Source organism: Sinocyclocheilus grahami, unplaced genomic scaffold (genome assembly GCF_001515645.1).
Source record: "Sinocyclocheilus grahami isolate Dianchi unplaced genomic scaffold, SAMN03320097.WGS_v1.1 scaffold420.1, whole genome shotgun sequence".
NCBI lineage: Eukaryota > Metazoa > Chordata > Actinopteri > Cypriniformes > Cyprinidae > Sinocyclocheilus > Sinocyclocheilus grahami.
Genome location: NW_015505599.1, coordinates 296,621 through 319,787, shown reverse-complemented (window position 1 = coordinate 319,787; position 23,167 = coordinate 296,621). Strand labels below are relative to the sequence as shown.

Below are 23,167 nucleotides of genomic sequence, written 5' to 3'. Positions count from 1 at the left end.
GAGGTTTGCATTTAACTGGTTTGGGGGGAAATCATGGTTTTGGAATCCATTAGAATCAAGCATTTTGAATCAGTTATTAGATGGTAATAACTTCGATATATACCACTGTTTTCCTTTGCCGTGTGAAATAGCCATTAGTAACATTGCTATCAAAGTAACTTTGAAATAAAGTTTGAAGATCACCTTGCGGTTGTCTAGATGGGTGGTACACCTGCAGATCGAAAGGTTGCGTGTTTGTTCTCTGAACCACAGTGACATTGTTTCCTGTCCATTTGTTGGCCTTGGCCAGTGTGTTTGTGCGCCAGTCTGTCCAGTAAACCTCTCCGCCATACATCGTCACAGCGAACGGATGCGAGAGATACTCATGTCCTCTGAGCACCTCGATCAGTCCCGACCCGTCATACTTGGCTGAATAGATTGCATCAGATCTGAGACACAAGACATAAATAATTCATTTCTATGGTCATTCATTTCTGATAGGAAGCACACTCTCTGATATTAGGTAGATTTTAGCTACCAAATTTACAAAACTTTAAATTCCAATCCTGCAATCTTTCCAGCATGCCTGAACGAACTATTCAAGGTCGTCAGGATCACTAGAAACTTCCAGGAAGGTGTACTGGAGCTGGAACCAGGAGTGGGACTGAACATCATTGGGTTTGGTTTGTTCTAGGACCACCAACTTCCATTGATCCAGGAGCTTGTCCGTAAACCACATTGGCCTTGTACACACTGTAAGGTTTTAGGAGCGACAACCACATTTAAATACGGGAGTGACACCCCTAAATTACAGTTTCGTTTGTATACAGAATAGAACTCACTTTCGAAATTGCGACGATTGACACCATTGTGTTCTTAGCAACGTTTTGCCATCTCACGCATATAGAATATGCTATTTTTGACCAAATAAATATTACAGCTGTAGCGTCTGGACCACTCCAACACACAATATATATTTTGTTAGCTAGATTTCACAAATACTTTGTAACACCCCAGGACGCCGAACAAGACCCTGGTTTCATGGTAACCCGATACATTTACAACCTTGTGGAATGCGAGCCGGCTCTCATTCTGCTTTCTCCAGAAACAAGGGGTACAAATGCACAGGAGAAATGGACAACCATAACATATTTCCTGTCGTTGAGCTAAATTCGCTACACAGCAACCAAAGACTCATCATGTCTGGTGATTTTAATGCAACCACTTTCGACAGAGCCGTCATTATTTGTTTATGTTTGGAAGGCTACTTTTCAGAGCGCGCTCTTTAAGTATTGCCTTGTCCACTTATTACAAACATTGAATATTAAAGATGCTGTATGTAGGATTGACACCAAATGGTTGAACTAGGCATTGCAGTCCAAATTCAAAATATCAGAGAGGGGTTTTTTTTTTACCCGGCCCCTCCTCCCGAGACTTGACGCACACGCAGGTTGCCAGATTGACGACACCAACAGGAACGAGTGCACATGACGATGAATGAAATGAAATACGCTGTGTTTTCCTCCAACTGGCAACCCGGGGTGCCGAAATACAATTGGGTAAACTGGCAGTGGGCGGGTTACACAGACCAAAACAAAGACAGACATTCCGTCCCGGAACGCACATTTTCAAAGGAGAATAACTGACTGTTGCATTATTTTTCAGATAAACAAGTATGTTAACTTAGCATGTTTCTTAAATATCTGCAAACATATTATGATATTTGTATGATTTAGTAGAGTCAAAAACTTACATACAGCACCTTTAAGTGTCTTTGGACTCAGCAAATAAAGCAATCCAGTTTATGGAGTTAATAAAGTAGGCAGGTGCAAGTTGTGATATTCTGGTATGTGGCTTATTTCCAAGATACTGTGTCCGGATTTAAGTTTACTATAGGCTTGTTTTTATTTGCTGTTTTCTTATAACAAGATCTGTCAACACAGAGTCAACATGTAACTACATAGAATTTCTGCAAATGCTGCTGTCACTACCTGCATTTTTCAGGAGTCAATTCAGTTGTAGAATGCAGTAAATTACTGCCGCAAATTACTGAATTGCAGGTGTACAGAACAGGATTAAGTACTAAAAGGTGAATTAACAGCCAAATTTAGCTGCAGTTTGTACGTTTATGAGTCTTCAAATGTTACCTGGCATCTATCCATAGAATGCGGCGCTCCAGATAGTCCACAGTCAGTCCATTGGGCCATCCTCCACTGCCCGTCTCCTTATGGATGGTGCGTCTGCCATGTCCACTCATGGATGCAGCCTCTATCCTGGGCATTGTGGCATCCCAGTCTGTCCAGAATAGGATTCTACAGAATCAAAGGACAAATGAGGGCTTTTTTAATGCTGCTGTCAAAAGTGTTCTGGTCCCAGCATTCTTTATAGAGCTTGTATTCTTTTGTTGTTTGGAAAAGGGCAGAATCAACATTCTTTAGAATGTGTTTTGTATTTGGAACAACATATGGATGAGTAAATGATTTCCATTTTAATTTTTCAATTTCACTCTTTGATGAACTATTCCTTTAAGAGCACTTGAAACATTCAAAATTAAAAAGTGACTACACAGTGAGAACATAACAGGTCTCAGAAATCAAAGTACAACAATTCTCCAGAATTAAGCACCTACACAGGCATCTTACAACATTGTTGTTATTAGCTATGTTTTCATCCACCTATTTTTATGCGCATTTTGGGATATCACATAAAAAATAAAAAAAACGCTGGATGGAAACGCCAAGATGCACATAAATTCTAAAAATGCGCATAAAAAACATACAGTATGTGCTCAACTAAGTAGGATACATTTCTTATTCAAGATGGAAACACTTTTACCGAATAAATTCCTTAATGCGCATCAAAAAAGGCGTGATTTTGCGATGGGACAGCATCAAACTGGACTAATCAACAGACCGATCTCATTGCACAGCATCTGAAATGCTAGTTTTGTTGTTCTAAAATGCTTGAGCAAAGTCTCGTCAAAGTGCTTCGTTATAATTAACACCCAGAACTGCATTCCCAAACAGCAGGCTCTGAAAATAAGATAACATGACTCTGCATGCTCTGAAGCTCATCATATATTGTATACAAACATTATTATATACAGTGCCTTCTCGGACTGTAGCAAATTCTTTTTTTCTTTGTGATATTTAACGCAAGTTAATCAGGAAGTGACGTGTTTTATGCGATATTCCAATTTTGCGCATAAGTTTAATTTGAAACGTAGCTATTGTTAACAAAAAAAAATCGTTTAAGTTTTCAAATTAAAAATATTTTAAATAACGTTTATTACTTTCGTTTTTAACAAGAAATAAAATTCAATATAAACGATGAAAAACTTAAACCTACAAAAATGAAGATGAAAAATGTTACTTGGCTACCTAAAGTCAAATGTACTTACTGAAATATAGAAATACAGAATAATATAGAAATATATCAAAAATATAATATTAAATAAGACAAGCACATATCAAAAGTACTAAAACCTCAATTAAATTTAAAATGAAACCTGAAAATTGGAACCTAAAAATGAGATCTAATTCAAAATGTTGATAAATACATGAGTGTGGCCGCTGGTGCGAGTGCTAATGAGCTTCATGAAGGAGCTCCGGAAGGAAAGCGAGGTCAAGGCCTGGGAGAAAACAGCTGCCACTTGTTTTGTTTATTATAAGTTTGTAATTAAAGTTTATGTTTATGTTGAGCCTCCTTCTTCCTGTATCTATGAATCATCCTACAAGTACATAAACACTACTACAATAACACAGTTTAAAAAACACGATATCCTGATGAGGCTCAATACAAGTTTCAGAAGTAAACTTGGGCTGCTTACCCCTCTCTGGGGTCCAGGGCGATGGCCCGCGGGTGCTCCACATCTCCAGCTAGTAGAGTGGTGCGCATGGTCCCGTCCAGTTTGGCCACTTCGATCTGATCTAGGTTACTCTCCACCCAGTAGATGTTTCCAGCGATCCAGTCTACAGCCAGACCCTCAGGAGTAGCTAATCCATACTGGATCACCACGTCAAAACTGGTCAGCGCTGCTGTGCAAAATAAAAATGAAGGAAAGAGAGGCAAACAGAAAACATATGTATGGAAAAAAATTTGTACCTAACTATTAGTAAATTGAAAAGGTCCATATTATAATTATATATGTGTTCATTGGCTGAATTCATCTTGGAGGGATTAAAAGGCCTGAAATTCATGCATTTTAAAACACCACAATTCCTATATATACTGTACACATAACTTACCACCGTTCTCTGACAGCTTTCCACGGTAAATTTTGTCCTCAACAACATCAGTCCAATAGAGCGCGCTCTCGTTGAGGTGGAAGTCGAGAGCGATGGTGTTCCTCAGGCCTGGCACCAGCACGCTGAACTCTCCTTTGTGCAGATCAATCCGTCGGATCTCATGACGGTTGGAGAAGATGATGAAGGGTTTAAATGGATCTGGAAAAACAATGAACTCACTGAAAGAATGCCATAACTCATGACTAGCTAAAGTAAGGTGCTCAACTGGGCAAACACTCTGATATTTTCCAACATCATCTGTTCCACAACATGTCTGTAAAATGATGTGAGACTGGCAATCCCATACATGCCTGTGACGTTACCTCGGTTTATCTAAAAAAAAATTATTTCTGAAAGGAATGTGAAATACGTCCAGCAATCCATAATTCATCGTTTGATTGGCTGAGTGGGCTGCTGTGCCTCTTCCTGTCACAGTAAATCTTCAACCCCACCTCCTTCTTCTGGCATTTGCATTCTTTCATTACAAAAGTAAACCACCTATTATGCTGCTAAACAGTTCCTCGTCATTTTCTGCATTTGTTCTGTCACACACCAAGTCTTAAACTAAAACCTTCTTAGTAGGAAAACAAAATCAACCCCAGCTGCAATGATTTTACAGAAGACCACTTCCTATGTGCGGGTGAAAGTGTTGCTCCAGTGCACATTGATGTTATCTTCTGCCAAACATTGTGAACCACAACCGTTTTCATATCTGGTCTAGTTTTTCACCAGCCTTTACCGATTCTTTTTATCTGTTTGTGGATATATTTTGGGATATACTGTCAAACAATTACCAACCCAAGACAATTTCAAGCATCAGTGCTTATGGCAGAAAAAAGGGGGGAAAAAGCATTTCTAAAGGCCAAAACAAAATAAAGCAAAAAACAAAACCATCCATTTGGATTTCACAGTTTTAACATAAACTAATAACATACTAACAAACAAACTAATAAACCTGTAAGACGTATAAGACTAAACGTAAGACTGACAAATATGCATCACATTTATTAGTTTATTATCACATTATAAGTTTATTCGTTTATGCATATATGCAGTTAAAAAAAATAAGCCTGCATGTCTTTTAGTAGGCTTTGGAAGAGCTGATCTCACCTGTGCTCTTGCAGCTCTCCATGTCAGGTTCGAGGGCCCAGCCATCATAGCAGGAACATTTCACATTGAACTTGTCCTGCTCACAGCGCTGGCTGCACTTCAGGTGTTTGGCACAGAAGCCCTGGATCTGACACGTCTTGTTGTCAGTGCCCAGTTCCATTCCCAGTGGGCACGAGCACAGAATGCCCTCACCCGGGGCCACTGTGCAGTTATGACTGCAGCCACCATTGTCCAGAGAACACAGATCTAAACCAAGGAACAATGCAGTTAGATGGTAAAAACCTAGGCTGAAAGTATTTAAAACCCTTCACATTAACATTATAATGCCTACCCCTCCCCCCAAAAGAAATACAAAATTAATTCATTAATTAACTCAACTGCGGGCCACTCAAAATATAGATGAGTTTGTTTATTCATGGCAAGGCCGCAGTTTAATCACTGTAATGATAATAATGAGCTGTATTCGTTGACGCACACACACGCGCACACACAGAGATCGCACTGTGCACAAACAGAAACAGTCAGGAGCACAGCAACTTGTCACCGCTGCCCTGCGACTTTTATTAATAAAATAGCTCCGATATTGAATCACTACATTATATTTCTCAGCAACAAGGGCAAATAGCTGTTTTTGAAGTAACTAAACTCACAGCTTCATTGTTTGTAGAGAGAGACACACAGACGCAGGTAATTCACACATGCGACTCTCTCTGTCTGTCTGTCTCTCTCTATCTGTAAACTGCCATATTTTAGAAAAAAGTCAAGCAGTTGCATCACTGAATATAGCTGTCAATCATTTAACATTTCTATCGTATAACAGTTGACTTCTATTAAATGTTTTGCAGCTTCCAGTTTGGCAGATTGGCCATTTCTAATTATTGGGCGGGAATTGTCCCCAGCCTCCAGTGTCTATGGTGATTACAGCCCTAGTTCATGAGAACACATTTGGAGAAATTTAGCCTTACATCACTTGCTACATCACTTCACAAGATGTTAATTGATAGACTGGAGTGCTGTGGATCACTTGTGGATTTATGTGATGTTTTCATCAACTGTTTGGACTCTCATTCTGATGGCACCCATTCACTGCAGAGGATCCAATGCTGAGCAAGTGATGGAATGATAAATTCTCCAATTCTGAAGAAACAAATTCATTTACATTTTGGATGGCCCGGACATATTCAGCAATTATTCTTTACAAATATACTATTCCTAAGTTAGATGTATAACCAGGTCTATAAAGCAAGGCTTTTTTTTACTTACAGTATACTTACAGTACCAATTATACAATTAATATTTGATTATAATAAGATATGTTTAATAATATAAATTCATAAAACTATGAACAGAAAATGCTTTATTTCCATAAATTATAACTTTACTAGAATTTTGTGTAATCGACAATGCAGCTTTTAAAAACATCGATAACAGTATCAGGCACCAGTAATTATGTACTTCATCCGTGTCCTGCTAGTGTGAGTTTCAGTCTGCACTCAATGAACATCATCTCAGGCTGCACTGAGCCTCATGTAACAGTGATGAATCTTACCACAGAGTTTCTCATCGGAACCATCAGGACAGTCGTCTTTGCCATCACACAGTTTCTCAGCAGGCAGACAAATGCTGGTGTCATTAGCACACACGTGATGGGAGAGTTTACACACCAGCGCCTCACAGTTATCTTCATCAGAGTTATCTTCACAATCGCTGTCACCATCACATACCCAAGCCTTACTGATACACCGCGCTACATAACAAACACACAAAAAATATGTCTGTTAACATGATAACTGACAAAAGTAGCGAATTACAATGAAGACCTTGTGATCATGTGAACTATGAAATCTGGGAAAGATCTCATCTTCATACATTATAAGGTGACTCATTCTTTTTATTTAAATAAATAAATAAATGTTGAAGCAATTTTGCGTGATGACCTAACTGATTCGGTCAATTATTTAGATAAAAAAAATAAGTAAATAAAACATCTGAATAAACTTCTATTATAAACTGAAAACCAAAGAATGCATTAGTTTATTTTATTTTCTTATATAGCACATTTCTACTGCCTTCAAAGCAGCCCAAAGTGCTGTGCAATGCATTAAAAAAAACACATACAATAACAAACACAACATCTTAAAAAAAGAAAACAAACATTACATCTCTCCTAAATCATTAAAAGAGAGAGACATTTTATAAGAATGTATTATTATTGCCTCACCTCACTTGTTTACTGAGATATTTTGCATTTAATTCTGAAAAAAATTTACCAAGATTGTAATGATTATGACCCATTCACTCGTAAACTCAGTCTACTTATGAATCACTGAATCTCAAGATAAGACGGAATTAGTTTTCTGATTGTTCTGAGAACATCAGACCATTAAATTGAGAAGATATAATGTATAATTTCTTCAACATTACCAGAATCCCTGCAGCCAAACTTTACTGCAGGATCACACATGTGTGTCACACCCTCGCAGTTCTTCTCATCGCTCAGATCCATGCAGTCAGTGTCTCCATCACACCGCCATCGGAGGGGAATACACAACCCGTCCACACGACACTGGAACTCATCTGTGTGACAGCCACCGGGAGGTCGGGTTGCTGTGGAGAGAAAAAAAGAGGAATTAAACAGAGATTGTATGGCAATATGTAGTATAAACAACTACACAATCCATAGGTTCATAATTTTCATACAAGATACTTGGTAACAGTTTACACTCTGCAAAAGATCCCAGATAGCGTAGCTTAACCTATAGAGAAGGAGTGTTTAAATCATATGAAAAACCATAGGTGTACCTCAGGGTTCGGTGCTTGGCCCTCTCCTTTTATCAATACACACCACATCACAAGGACCTATTCAGCCAAACTGATTTTCCTAGCAGTACTACACCAATGACAAACAGCTCTAGTTTGAATGCCATTTAAATCTCCAACTTTGTGAAGACAGAGCCCCTCGTCTTCCCAGCTAGCTAGCAATTCAACACAACATAACTGCAACAACAAGAAGTGCGCTATGAAATTTGGGGTAAAATTTCATAATCACAGTATCACGGTAAGATTTGAGTTCTACAATATCTGGAACTTTATTAATACAATTTCCTACTATTTCCCTGTTGTTTAACTGTGTTACATCCACATCCCTGTCTTAGCTTTCACTTTTCTTTAACTCACATGTATTGTGTGACTTCTCGTGTTACTGTCTCCTTAGGATGCATCACTTGCATAGTTATATTCTTTATTTTTAAGTCATTTTGGATAAAAGTATCTCCTAAATTAACAAAGGTAAACACTGCGAGTTCTCTAAAGGCAAATAAAACTGTTATTGTGGTGGTTGTGTGAAGTGGGATTTGTTTGTACTAATCCTTTTTTTAAATGCATCATCGCCCTGTAATGTGGCTCATATCTGACTCTGAAGCTAACCAAGCCAATGGCAAAGACGTTTATCCCCATGAGAGAGAGAAGTCTATATTTGGGTAAAAATATTTGTGGTGTATATGAATGCATGTGACATGTGTGATAATAGTAGAAACGTCAAACCATGACTTACAAAGAGCAGCACTATATCAAAGCCTAAGAGGTATATGGTGAGATAAAGCAGTTTCATAAATCTGGTCCTGAAGCACACATAACACTGCATATTTTAGATTTGATGTATTTGGATGACTGTCCAATGAAAGAAGAATGAATAAGGTTCTTACACTATACATTTTCCCTTACAAAAATTAACTATTGTTTTATTATAGTAAAAGTGTAGTAGCCATGTTTTTTTAGCGGATTGATTACCATTTGTATATAGCCACAGTTTTACTGCAAATAACAAATAGATGGTTAAACTCTGGTTAGTGTAGCAAAATCATGGTTAATTTGTGGTTACCATGGTTTAACTACAGAAACTATATATTTTTTTGGTTTTATTTGTGGTAAAACCATGGACTCTTTCTAAATAGTGTGCTGGGAGTTTGGTGTAGCTCTCTCTTCCTGGCAATTGAACCAAAAGCAGGTGCTGCTTAAACATCTAAGAGCTTTCATAATGTTTTCCATTCCTACTTCAACACATTGACTGAGAATTAGTCCAAAAGAAGGCAGCACAAGTCTGTTGTCTATAGTTTGGCATGGTGTGGCAAGAAATAGTGTCATGAACTCACCCTGGTTAGTGCAATTGGCATGGGTCTCGTCGCTGTAGTCACCACAGTCGTTGTCTCCGTCACAGGTCCAGTAGTCGGGTATACAGCGACCGCTGTTACATTTAAACTGAGCGCTGGAGCATGAATGACTGCAGCCGGCTTCATCACTGTTGTCACCACAGTCATTGTCTGCAAGAGGTTAAATTGCCAAATATATGCTATCATCATCCAAAATATAATGTAAGCCATGCTTTAAAGTACATTGTCAGCCAAAGGTTTGAACACGCTTGACTAAAGTTGTTTCTTATGATCACAATAAACTTGTTGATATAAAGAATTTTCATTGAAATTAGTTTTGCAGACAAATACTTGGGATCCCAATATTGTTTAAATGCATCCCAGAATGTGCCTCACAAAGTTAAAGGGGTCCTATTATGCTTTTTCACTTTTTTAATTTTAGTCAGTGTGTAGTGTGTATGTTTGGGCATAAAAAAGATCTAGAAAGTTACAAATCTCAAAGTCCACTCCAAAGGGAGATATTTCGTTTTTTAAAAATCCATTTTCAAGAACTACAACGAACGGCTCGTTTGGAATACAGCGTTTGGTTTCCGGGCTTTGTGATGTCACAAAGCGAAGTGCCCTGCGAAGTGCACATTACCGGATATTCCGCCATGATTCCAGTTTGAAGGGAGCGTATATGTTCCATACAAAGACGCTGCAGGCAGCGGCGCAGTGCAAATCTGTAAATGAATATTCCGAAGTGAAGTAAACTTCAACGGATTTCCCCTGCTCAGGGAGTAGGGAGCAATGGACACTGTGTAGGGACCATGTCAATCGGAACACAGTTCATGCACGGAGCTCTCTTCTAACGAGATGATCTGAATCAGGTGTGTTAACAAAGAGAGACGTGCAAAACATGCAGAGCGGGGGTACGCAAGGACTGGGATTGAGAACCGCTGGTCTAGAACAATTCTTACAAGTACAACACGACGTAGCTGGGTGCCGCGGACAGACGCCGAACGGTGCTGCCGGTGTGCCTACACTCATAGAAAATAAAGCAGTTGAATTTTAAAGACGTGGCGCGATGCGACGTTGCGTTTCTCGTCCGGTGCGCGACCGCCTGAAACGCTGTTTTTTTCACCTCCGTGCCCAAACGTCTTTGTTTGGGCTTCCGAAAGCGGATGATGTCAGGAAACAGTGGTTGCAATTTATTTTTTAACTCTGTTCCTGAGCATTATAACCCCAATTTGCTATTGTGTGCTGCGCATTTTACTGAGGACAGCTTCCACAACATGAGGGAGTACAGTGTAAAAGCCAAAAGCTTTTGTTGAAAGACGGAGCAAGGGGGCGTGGCAGTACTGAAACACCGTCTAAGCTGTTCGCCAATCACAACGCACTGGGACAGCTAACCAATCACAACATATTTTGTTTTTCGGAAGGCGGACCTTCATCAAACCCGGAACTAATTGAGCCGTTTGTGCCAGCCTGGGGAGAAAGGTATTTTAATCATGTAAATTATGTGAAAAATAATGCGTTTTTCGAACCACCAAGCATGAGAGCATGTTCTAGTACACCCCCAAAACATAATCAAGACTTTGTAAAAGAGCATAATAGGACCCCTTTAAGAGAATAAACAGATTTTTTAGAGATGTAATATAAGATCGTTTGGAATTGTTTTTGGTCACTACATAATTCCCATACTGAAAATTGTGTTGTTCAAATTATCTTTAATATACTTTATTAAAGTAAATATACTTTATAATAGCAAAGATATAGAAAAGGTGTGTCCAAACTTTTGACTGAAACTAAAAAACTTAAATCATTCGAAAAGAACGTTATAGGCTACTTTTAATACTTTACTAATATAAAAGTAGCAGCCATGCTGGGAATTTTTTTTTCCCAGATATACTTGGCCAACATGGAACATGTCCATGTGAGCTACAGGCTATGATTTAATACAAACCATTTATAATACAAATATACAAACAAGTCAAATATAGGCTGAAATATGAGTATTTCACATCAATACAATGTAGTAAATGTGGCATCTTGTCTTTAGAAACAGATTTCACAGTTAACAATTTGCAACAATAGAAAATTAATAATAAACATCACAGAAACTGCATAGATCACACATGCACCACTGGAAATGAACACTGGTTAATATTTAATGCTAATCTCTTCTTATGGATGTTACTAGAGGTGTTAGTTAAAGTGAGATGGCCAGCGGCTTGCTTGCTTGTTTACTAATTTTTTTTTATTATTATTTTTTTTTACTATTGTGGGGCAGGATTTTTCCATAATGTAAGACATGTTTTAGAAATAATGAATTGCTGCAGATATTTTCCACAGTCTTACATGTGAAAATCCTGTTTAGACCTTATTATAATGTTATAACACAAGTAAATTTATGGTGCATGTTGATCTATGCACTAACCGGTCTTGCTCGGACAATTGAACTCATCAGAGCTGTCCCCACAATCCTTTTCTGCAACACACAGCCCATGTGACACAGGGGGAGGGGCAAATGGTCAAGAGAAGAGGACATGACGTTACACAAAAGACACATGAAATGATCAACAAAGACAAATGAGGGAAATCTGTTGAAAAAGTGCAACAGAGAAGTCAAACAAGTAGTAGGAAAGAGGAGAAATAAAAAGCGATACTTATTTTTGAATGGCACAATTATTAATTATTAATTTACATGGCACAAGCTGATTGGCCTCTCCTGGAGGGTCTCTGTCCTGCAGCAGTTAGCTCCAACCCTAATTAAACACACATGAACCAGCTAATCAAGGCCTTCGGACTCACTAGAAACTTCTAGGCAAGCGTGTTGGAGCCGGCTGGAGCTACAATCTGCTGAAACACGATTGGACGCCCCCTTATTTAAATTCAATGTTTGCTGTAAGCTGTTCCTTCTTAAGCATTCTTCTGAAACCCTCCACCTCCCCCAGCTCCACCTGTCTAGATCTGCTATGTGATGTAAATACAGTATGCCTGTCATGCCTATTCATGCAGTGTGTAGCAGAACTAGATCACCAAGCTCAAATACATTAACAGTTTCATGTCCATTAACATGTTAAAATAATTCAGAGAATTTTCAAGACTGCAATATAAATATTGCACTAGAATGTTACAAATATGTCCACACAGAAAAGAAAACTGTGTTTTCAAACCATTTCATTTTATTTCCAAACTCAGTTTCCCAGTTAATGCCGACATTTTATCTAAATTTATATTTTTATGCAATGGCTCTATTGCAGTCTAGAATTACTTGCAAATGCAGCATCATAGTCAGCCATATCCTTAAAATAGATGCAGTCTAATTAAAGAGTGCAAACCATACAATTCAGCCATGAAGTAAAATATAGCACAACAGTTTGACGAAGAGCCCAGAACTGCGTCAGATATACCATGTGAGATAAACTCTATATTTATGTATGGCTGTCTAGAGAATATTTCAGCTGACTCAGAGTTTAGGAGAAGGTCATGACAGAACATCACAACTCAAACCAGCCAAAGAAACTATTTCAGCTGGCCTTCCAGGTGGCATTCGTATGATATGAAGATGACAAATACTGAGTTCTGGCATGAAACTCTAGATGGGGCAGTCCGATATGACTAACTCAATCTGACTTAATGACATCATTATCACATGGCACAGCTGATTGGTTCTCTCTTGTATCGGTAGCCAATGACCTCGCTGCTCAACATTCAAATTTATGACTTGTGCTTGCCGTAGCAGTTGCAGCTTGCTTCAGAAACCCTCCACCTTCCCCAGCTCCACCTGTATAGATCTGCTACAAGTAGGCATGGGCCGTATGAGATTTTGACGGTATGATAACCTTAAGCAAAAATATCACAGTATCACGGTATTGTCGTTACAGCTCTAAAATTTTATTTTTAAATGACTGGGTAAAAAAAAACCCCGCTGAACACAATATATTTTGTTTTTGAGCAACATACAGAATATTAGGAACAGTAGAATGTTTATTTTTTCTTTGATTTGTTTCCTAAAAAGAAGAAAAATAAAGACTGACATCTTTATTTAACCTAATCTAAATCTAACCTAAATCTGTAATTACAGTTATTTAATTTTAGTTATATAGTTCATATACATATCATTTATATCATTTCATATAATTTAGTTATATAATTTCATATACATAACTTGATTTAATAATAACCCAATTTGAAGCAAAAACAGAATGTTCTGAATAGCTTTGTGAAATTATAATACATGCCTAAACGAAGCAAACAGCAGAAGCTCTGAATGAGACGCAGATTCACTCTCTGACAGCAGGAAGCGCTCATGGAACACCAGATATGGCGTTTACTTGGTTACCGCTGTAAACAAAGCAGCGCTGCGCTGAAACACTGCTTTAATATGAACTATACAGAGACGAGATTAAAAGAAAATACCATGTAAACTTTTCTGAAGACAGTCAGTTCCCCTCAGAAACACATTCATATAAACTCCCAAATCAATATTGAGGATTTTCTTCCGATAGTTTGTGCATCATGAACAGTGAGTGATCTGCCTGCTACAGTATTTTTCTCTGTGCGTCCGTCTTCAGCGTCTCTGGACTGTGTTAACGGGCGTTTACAGACTTCATAGTTTCACATAAATGACATGTTGGAAAACGATTGCATTGCAACGCAGTTTGTGCAAGTCCAGAACAGAGACGAGTTGCTTGCAATAAGACAAAAAAACGTCCGGTTGCCGATCACGTAAGTTCCAGGGGAAGCTCCTTAAGTTCGGCCATCCTACACACAAGTGACTGACCGCTCGCTAGCACCAACAGGAGGAGGAGGCTCGTGTTACTCTCTACACTGCACTCAACCTGAGGAATTCCTACACTTTCAGTCTTTGAGGAGACATGAAAAACAGCGCATACCGCAGGAACAGTATAACCTCCGAGAGTTGTCATGACAGAACTGAAGTTCCAATGATCAAATGTGTGATTAATGTAGATTTAAACATAGACACTCCATATCTGAAATGGACAAAATTTGTTGGACCTTTGTGTGTGCAATTAAAGTGCACTACAAAAGAAGCATTTCTTGGGTGACTAGGTTTTTATTTCCATTGTATCATGCAGGAAAGCTTTGGCCATTGTGAAACTTCATTGGTCCAACTCCAGCTAATTGTTGTCACGAATCCGGTTCATGGTTTTCCGTCTGTTTGCCACCAGAGGTCACTTTTCCGTTACATTGACTCTCACACTACACAGACTGTTACATGTCACTCCGGACAACAGTTCCCATCATCCATTGCACTGATTACACACACACAGCTGCAACCAATCAAACACACTTTATAAGCCTTGGACTTCCTCTTTCGGATCGCCGAGTATTGTCTGTGTTTATTACTCTCCTAGTGATAGCAACTTTACGGAGCCATTCCGTGTTTCCGGAGTTTAGTTCCAGTCAGTCCTGTTTAACCTGTGTCTTGATTCTAGCCTGGTTTACCTCGTCCTGTCTGATCTCTGCCTGCCCTGGAATTATCGCCTGTCTGTTGGATTACCCGTTTGCCTTGTCCCCTGGATCACATTCGCCGCTGATTGACCCCCGTCTGTTTACTGGACTACTCGTGTGTCTTGCCCATACCATACCTGTTTGCTGGTATTCGACCCTGCCTGTGTTTTGACCATGTCTGTGAATAAAAGCTTGCATATGGATCCGCAAGCCTCTCGTCTCGTTCGCCCTGTTACAATTTGGAGCCATTCCGTGTTTCCGGAGTTTAGTTCCAGTCAGTCCTGTTTAACCTGTGTCTTGATTCTAGCATGGTTTACCTCGTCCTGTCTGATCTCTGCCTGCCCTGGAATTATCGCCTGTCTGTTGGATTACCCGTTTGCCTTGTCCCCTGGATCACATTCGCCGCTGATTGACCCCCGTCTGTTTACTGGACTACTCGTGTGTCTTGCCCATACCATACCTGTTTGCTGGTATTCGACCCTGCCTGTGTTTTGACCATGTCTGTGAATAAAAGCTTGCATATGGATCCGCAAGCCTCTCGTCTCGTTCGCCCTGTTACAATTGTATATTACACAGTAAATGTTCTGGTTTTTGATTGCAGTGTGAACTGACAAAAGACTTGCCCACTTAGGACACACTGTAAAAAGGCATTTCTCATCAGGTAGTATGGCTAGATTCTGATTCCTGGTCTTGGAACTGACTTAGACAATTCCAAATTGTTGTTTTCAATTCTTTTTTTATTTTTTTTTATTCGATGAAACATGTTCACCTCCAATCTTGTAACTACATGATATAATGGCTTACCTCCTTCTGAACTTCCATAGTATTCATTGATTATTATTAATCTGCACCTATTATCTCTTCATGCATTCTGGAGCGACGCTCAAAACTTTCCACTGTGGAGTTTATGAGAGTTTACTTAACTGTAGGAAACTTCTCCAAGACATAGGCTAATTAATATGTGTCAGTCTATTGTCAGTTCCCAATGACTCAGAAATGAGAAATTCATTCTTTTAGGAATTGAATCCCAGCCCTTCATTTGGGATAGTCATGACATTATATAGGACATTTTCATGATTTATATAAAAAAGGTAAATTCTGGGCATTTCAGAGGTCAAATTAAGTACATTTTAAAATAGGTTCTTTTTTAAAGTCCACAGGGCAAAGCACACCACAGACACACTTATTTACATCAAAGTTGCCAAAATACAATAAAAACAGACTGAATCTTTGGACTTTGTGTGAATAATGTCATAGTGCTGCAAATTTAGATTACTGTGCGTACCTGAGCATGTGGTGTTAGACTCATCTTCATCATTGCCGCAGTCGTTGTCTCCATCACACAGCCAACGCATTGGGATACAGCGGTTATTTTGACACTTAAAGCGGTCTGCAGGGCATGTGTGCTGATCTACAGATGGACAAACAACAAGCACTGCATGTGTTTGGTAGCTCGACACAAGGAGGGAGTTTTAAGTAAACGTGAGTGTGTTCTTACGGCACAGTTCAGCCGTCTCGTCGCTTTTGTCCAGACAGTCATTATCTCCATCGCATTTCCAGCGGTCTTGAATACAGCGGTTATTCTTACAGGCGAACTCTCCCGGCTGACACTGCGGAGGGGGAATGTAAGACGGGTTGGCTGTGGAGAAACACACACACACGAAATGTAAATAAGTCTGCTGAAAGCCAAGCTCTGTAAAAAAAAACATCTGAAGAGTTTCTGTTTCAAATATTCAGATACAGAAACCAAACAGCTTGATGTTCAATTCAGCTGATTGTATCACCAGTCAGTCACAAGATAAACCCTAGAAATGATGCATTATCTGCCAGTATGATCGAGCAGCTGGCAGGCACAAACAGATTTGCTTCAGCTCAGCAAGCGTTTCTTGCTTTGTTCTCTGTCAGGACTGAATGAACTCTTATCCCGCTGTATTCCTCACATTTTTCACCTGGGTCGCTCTGAATGGAGGTTTCTACCATGTGATTTCCTCAGCAGTAGTTAATCCTCTTGTGAGCCAATCCTTAAAAGCCATTTTTAACCATTCATTGTACAAAGTTACATCCAAACCACCATAGTTAATTACCTTTGACACCTAAATTAGAAGTGTTGCAACATGCAGGTTTTGACAATAACTGCAATTGTTTATAAAATGAAACACTGATAACATGTTAATACTACGCATATGATAGTATCATAATTAATCCAGGACCACTGCTTGTCTTCCAGCATATTAGGTGGCAGTACTAAAATATTGTTTGCTACCTGTCATAAAACGGAGAAGAACAAGTAGAAGAAGAAGACGCAGTGTGTGGCTACTACTGCCACGCATGTCAGAAGATGAGAGACTTCAAAAAAGATGGGTTGTTAAACACCCAAGTCTGCAAGAAGTTGTGTTTAAGAGTACTTTTTTATGTTTTTGTACAATTATGGTTACAATTCTCTCTCTGCCTCCCTACAATCATATTTTGGGTGTGATTCACTGGCCAAAACAATGCAAAATAAAGTTCAAGAGGAATTTGACTGATAGCATAGCATTTTTTTTTTCAAAACTTCTATAGATATCACAATAATGTTCTTATTGTGATTATTCGGGTCAATTTGGAAATGCATTTATGATGGCCATCCGACTGAGTAAATCTGAAGACACTGTTTTTGTGTTGTAGTGTGAAAAAAGAGTTTTTCTAAAACAAAGATGCATTTATAGTCACCAAAACAACCAAGAGAGCGGCCCATCATTGTGAATCCTGTCCACTTTCATAATGCTGGCTTTAAAGATAAAAGGGCTACGGCATTGTAGACCTTACACTGAATGCCGATTTTGTGTGCGACCTGGGTGCACCAGTGAGTGGTGGGATATTTTGCCAGTGTATGTTACCTTTACAGCTGGTGTTGTCTGCGGGGTCCAGTAATTGGTCCTCAGCGCAGGCACATGACCTGCCTGTGGGAGTGGCCAAACACAGACTACTACAGCCGCCGTTATTGGCTCTACACGCATTACTTCCTGTGAGTGATGAACACATGTAGGGATACCATCTGATTAACATTCAACAGCCAAACTCCCTGGATTCCTACTAGGAAATTTTGTCTTGCATTGGCATTCTACAAAAAACATTATAAAATTACCTAGCTGCTGTTGGGCATCATACATGCGGATCTCAAAGATGGGTGGCCGTTCGTTGCGTAGCAAAGTGACTGTTTTGGTGTTCTGGTCCAGTTTATAGATGCTGCCGCTGCGGTACTCGTTCCAGAACAGGAAGTGTTTGTAGTGGCACAGGCCAAAGGCGTGGTTCAGCTCTTGTCCATCATAAACCGTCTAAGAAGAAAGAATACGGTATTACGTAAATGACAACTAATGAGTAAATTGACTGTTCTAGTGTTTTCAGCTGTTATCTCGTTTTCCATTCTTAAATGCAAACATATGTTCTCATATAAATAGAATCTATTAGATCAGCAGTGTGAGAGCACCTTGCGTGCAGTGGTGTTGAGATAGACCATCTCAATTCGGTCGTAATAAGCATCCACCCAGTACAGGATGCCCTGAGGGATGTCCAGACTCAGGCCGTTGGGCCACAGAACCGTCTTAGACGTCAATAGAACGTTCCGGTTGGTTCCATCCATCCAGGCCTTCTCAATCTTCCCTCGCTTGCTCTCTTTTGGGTCCTCCTCCCAGTCAGTCCAATACATCCAGCTAAAAGAGGGAAAAAATGCAACATTTGGAAGATCCTTGTTTATAAATTGAATTGTTGCTTTAGCAATAGTATCTTGTGTCATACTACTGTAGCTGCTTTTTAAAAAATGTTTATAAGCAATTAGCCTCTTGTGGTTGTGCATACTGAAATGGTGGATTTTGGGCAACAAAATTGTATGATATTATAAATAACCCAAAAACTGCTGTAAAACTTAACCTTATTTATTCTAGATCAGGAACTCACCCGTGCCGAGGGTCCACCACAATAGCTCGAGGATGGATCATCTTGCCCTCAATGAGAGTCTTCCTGGTCTGAGAAGCTTTCTCGAGCCGAGCAACACTGATGGTCTTCTTGGGACCATCATCTGTCCAGTAAAGATTATTGGCCATCCAATCCACAGCGATTCCTTCGACAGTGTGAATACCTGAAAATTAAGAATAAGTCAGAATAATTACAGAATAAGTCATAACAACACTAATAATACTAGTAATAAGACGAATTGGAAATAAAAAACAGCACCTTCTTTAAGAATGATGTCTCTTTCCGTGCCGTCAATCTTCTGTCGGCCAATCAGATAGCTGGTGGCATCAGCGAAGTAGATGAAGTTACTCTGTGCATGGAAGTCCAGAGCTCGAGGGTTCATCAGGTTCTCGATGGGGATCATGTATTCATCCTGAACTTTAGGGTTGATGTCCATACCACGGATAACGCCTGGACGACCCTTGCCGTACACCAGAAATAACTCATGCTCAGGCTCTGGGGATTTAATATATGAAAAAAATAATTGAATTGAAATATTTAACTCAATTAATGTTTCTGCTCAGATAGGATACAGAATTACTCAAATGTGTCAGTTTAGGGTCATATTGTAAGAACGTCAATCACAAAGGGAAGGAGGTGTTTAAAATGTTTAAACACCTAGTTTGAAAGATGTGTTGGGCTGTAGAAATGTTCTCTTTGTATTCATGTTGGTTTTACGTGGTTTTATATGGCTTGATATATACATTTTTTTCCAAAATATTTCAAATTTATCAGAACGATTTATATGGTGAAGAGTAAGTCTATGATGATGGTATTAATGTCTTTCTAACAATCAATTCCAATTCCTTTTCGTGTCTTTTTCAAGGTCATGTGTTCAGAGGTCACTGAAAAGTCACAAATCAATGCTACCAATGGTTCATTGCATATTCAAAGCAAACTACTGGAAATCAATATTGGGGGTAAATGGAAAAGACCTTCATCTTTGTAAACGGATTCAGCTAAAGTGTGTCAAACCTCCAGACTCGCAGATATGCATCAACACCACAAAGAACTATAAGAAAATAAATGTGCAAGAGCTTAAAATTACTAATGCTCAATAAGGCTGAGCCAATCATGACATACAATAATCCAGTTTTATAATGTACAAAATATGTGGCCCAATTTTAAAATTGATATGCACCTAGCTATGTCTTTTCACAATAAAGCATGACATCTCATTCCTTACTGCTTAAAGGGTTAGTTCACCCAAAAATGAAAATTAGCCCATAAATTACTCACCCTCAAGTCATCCTAGGTGTATATGACTTTCTTCTTTCAGACGAATCCAGTCGGAGTTATTAAAAATTGTCTTTGATCTTTCAAGCTGTTTCATGGCACTCATCACTCATCGGGTGTTGCATGCATCAGTCCAAAAGAAGTTAAATAAAATGCGCCCATCCATAAAAAAAAAAAGTGTCTCACACGGCTCTGGGGGGTGAACATAAGCCTTCTGTAGCGAATCAATGCGTTTGTGTAAGAAAAATATCCATATTCAAAACGTAATCACTTTAATCTACAAACCAGATTCCAAAAAAGTTGGGACACTGTACAAATTGTGAATAAAAACAGAATGCAATGCAGCTTGAAAGATCAAAGACAATTTTTTATATAACTCCGACTGGATTCGTCTGAAAGAAGAAAGTCATATACACCTAGCATGACTTGAGGGTGAGTAATTTATGGCCTAATTTTCATTTTTGGGTGAACTAACCCTTTAACGAAACCCTTTGAAACCCATGATCCTCATATATTTAATTAAACAACATCAGAGTAGCTTACATTTTAGACACAATATTGCCACATAGTGCCAGATAGTTCCAAACAAATTCACTTGGGAATCATTGGGTGTCTTCCAGCAACTAATGAAAGCTTGTACATTTTTAAGCAAATTGGTTGAGTGAATGATTCAGTCACTAACTCATAAGGGCCCTATTTCAATGACACGCTTCATGTGCAGTTGTAGTCTTGTGGACTCACAATGGACGCTGTGTACACATGTCTGTAAAAAATGTAGGGTGTCTCAATTGTCATTTTAGGTTTCAGAAAAATGCTCACAAGCACCCCGGTTTTGAGGCGAGCTCTGCAGCAGACTTAGGAGCGGATTTACTAACAGCTTGCACCAGCGCAAACTCTCTTTTGCTCTTAAAAAACTACTGTCAGGATTTCCCTGTTGAAAAAAACAGCATATGCTGGTTAGCTATGTTTTGAAGGATGGCAGCTGGTTTGAGCTGGTTTAAGCTGGTCCCGAGCTGGTTTAAGCTGGTCATGTGCTGGTCCTAAGCAACTAGTTCCTGATGAGGACCAGCTCATAACCAGCTCAGGACCAGCTTAAACCAGCTCAAACCAGCTGCCATACTTCAAAACAAACCTAACCAGCATATGCTGTTTTTTTCAACAGGGTTACTAGAGACAGACTGTGAAACATTAGCAATGAGAAGGTGTGTTTTTGTTGACTTTAGTGTTTTTTCTTTTATTGGGAGTTTCCTGTTCAGATGCAAGATTTATGGGAGGAGAGTATTTAAATGAATCATGCAAGGTGATTTGCTACAGTTTGGGATAGTCAGTTTACTGGTATTTGCGGCACTATGAAACACCCCAAAAAGCATGTCTTCACCCAGTTTGCTCCTACCTTGGTAGTAGTTTACCTGATTATCATTGATTCTGCTTATTTTCAACTACACGTTTACACTGCACGATTTTAGCCCTGATTTTCACTCACTGACAGTTTTGTGGAAATCCTTGTCAAATATGTGTGTAAATATATGTATATATTAGGGCTGTCAGTTTAACGCGTTGACTTAACTAATTAGTTATGAAAAAATAACGAGATTAAAATATTTTAACACAATGCACTGGCCCCACCCCCAGACATGTACATCATCTTACATTACATACAGTTGATTGTTGACAAATATGATGCATGGCAGCAACTCCATAAATGCAGCTGTGCCCTAAAATTCAAGATATTGGTGGGAAAAATGCCTTTGTATGAGCTTTTGTCTCATATTTATATCACATGGTAAGCGATAGCCTATCACACAAGCAGGAAGAGCAATATCAGACTAGTGCTGTTTCTGTCCTGAATATCACTAGTTTAAATGTGATTTTATATAACAGTTTAGAAAATAAGAAGTTGATATTGATATATTTTAAACACAATATTATGTTTTTGCTCAATTTTGCAGAGAACATACTACCTTTAAAGCCATAGCAGAATTGTTGCACGTCTCCGAGCAACACAGCGATGTTTAGTTTCTGAATGAATCCGTGTTTTGAACAAATCATGTGAACCAATGATTCAAAGACCCATTCATAATAGACAGAGCACATTTAGGCCATCCCCACACCAGGGGGAAAAACAATTCAATGCTCTCCATTGACTTTGTATTCTGGGAAGCTGCCTCCTTGTCATTTCTGACTTATAACAAAAAACAGAACAATGCTTAAAAGCTGATGTGTGACAAGGTGTATAGCAAACAAGCTAAAAAACCCAGAACTATGTTTTTATAAGCTGTCGACCCCAAATAACGAGCATTTAAGGACACAAATAGTTGTAGATGTCAGGGTATTTCACGTTGGGCCATTCAGTTGGATCATTTCTCAAACAAAAGGAAGGAAAGGAAACGGGGTACTGACATAGACCAATAAATTTAGTTTCTCAATATATCTCCTCCTCTTATGGCGCTTTTCCACTGCGTGGTACGACTTGGCTTGGTACGGCTCAGTACGGCACGGCATGATTCGGCTCGGCGCGGTTTGCGTTTCCACTGCAGTTCAGTACCGCTTTAGAGTGGGCGGGATTATTCACATGTCGTTATAGTTGCGCCTCCTCTACTGCCGCGACTCCTGAAAAACGTTTTCATTCCGCATCGCCCCATTAAGCTCTCGCTGGATCCGCTCCTCTGCTATCAACGAGAGGAACGTCTGTACTTCCGCAACAGATAACAAAACTTTTTGGTTGTTAAAAAAAAGGTGCGCTCGTTCAAAACAGTTACGCTCGATCCTTCGCCGGCTGTGCTGATTTAAATCTAGCGGTTCTTTTGTGTTTGTGTCGCAAGTTCAGTGACGCAGGTAGTGACGATTCTCTTCGGCCAATCCGTGATCAGCAGAGTTTACAGGTCACGTTTTGGTAACGGTACGGTTCACTTGGAACCCCAACCGAAGTGGTACTAAAAAAAGTACCAGGTACCAGGT

The 23,167-nt window shown here is 39.2% G+C and overlaps 1 protein-coding gene across 1 annotated transcript in view; it reads right to left on the bottom strand.

Moving 5' to 3' along the window:
- Positions 1–23,167, bottom strand: part of lrp1aa (low density lipoprotein receptor-related protein 1Aa) — a 177,019-nt gene that overhangs the window by 93,751 nt on the left and 60,101 nt on the right. Inside the window, exons 11-26 of the mRNA XM_016232869.1 lie at positions 19,193–19,429; positions 18,917–19,097; positions 18,450–18,672; positions 18,108–18,297; positions 17,860–17,985; positions 16,482–16,622; positions 16,260–16,394; positions 11,943–11,993; positions 9,527–9,694; positions 7,800–7,982; positions 6,925–7,122; positions 5,376–5,621; positions 4,227–4,424; positions 3,809–4,013; positions 2,127–2,291; positions 184–428 (exon numbers count right to left, since the gene is read on the bottom strand). Coding sequence (XP_016088355.1) covers positions 184–428; positions 2,127–2,291; positions 3,809–4,013; positions 4,227–4,424; positions 5,376–5,621; positions 6,925–7,122; positions 7,800–7,982; positions 9,527–9,694; positions 11,943–11,993; positions 16,260–16,394; positions 16,482–16,622; positions 17,860–17,985; positions 18,108–18,297; positions 18,450–18,672; positions 18,917–19,097; positions 19,193–19,429 — 2,892 coding nt within the window. The remainder of the gene's footprint in view (positions 1–183; positions 429–2,126; positions 2,292–3,808; positions 4,014–4,226; positions 4,425–5,375; positions 5,622–6,924; positions 7,123–7,799; positions 7,983–9,526; positions 9,695–11,942; positions 11,994–16,259; positions 16,395–16,481; positions 16,623–17,859; positions 17,986–18,107; positions 18,298–18,449; positions 18,673–18,916; positions 19,098–19,192; positions 19,430–23,167) is intronic.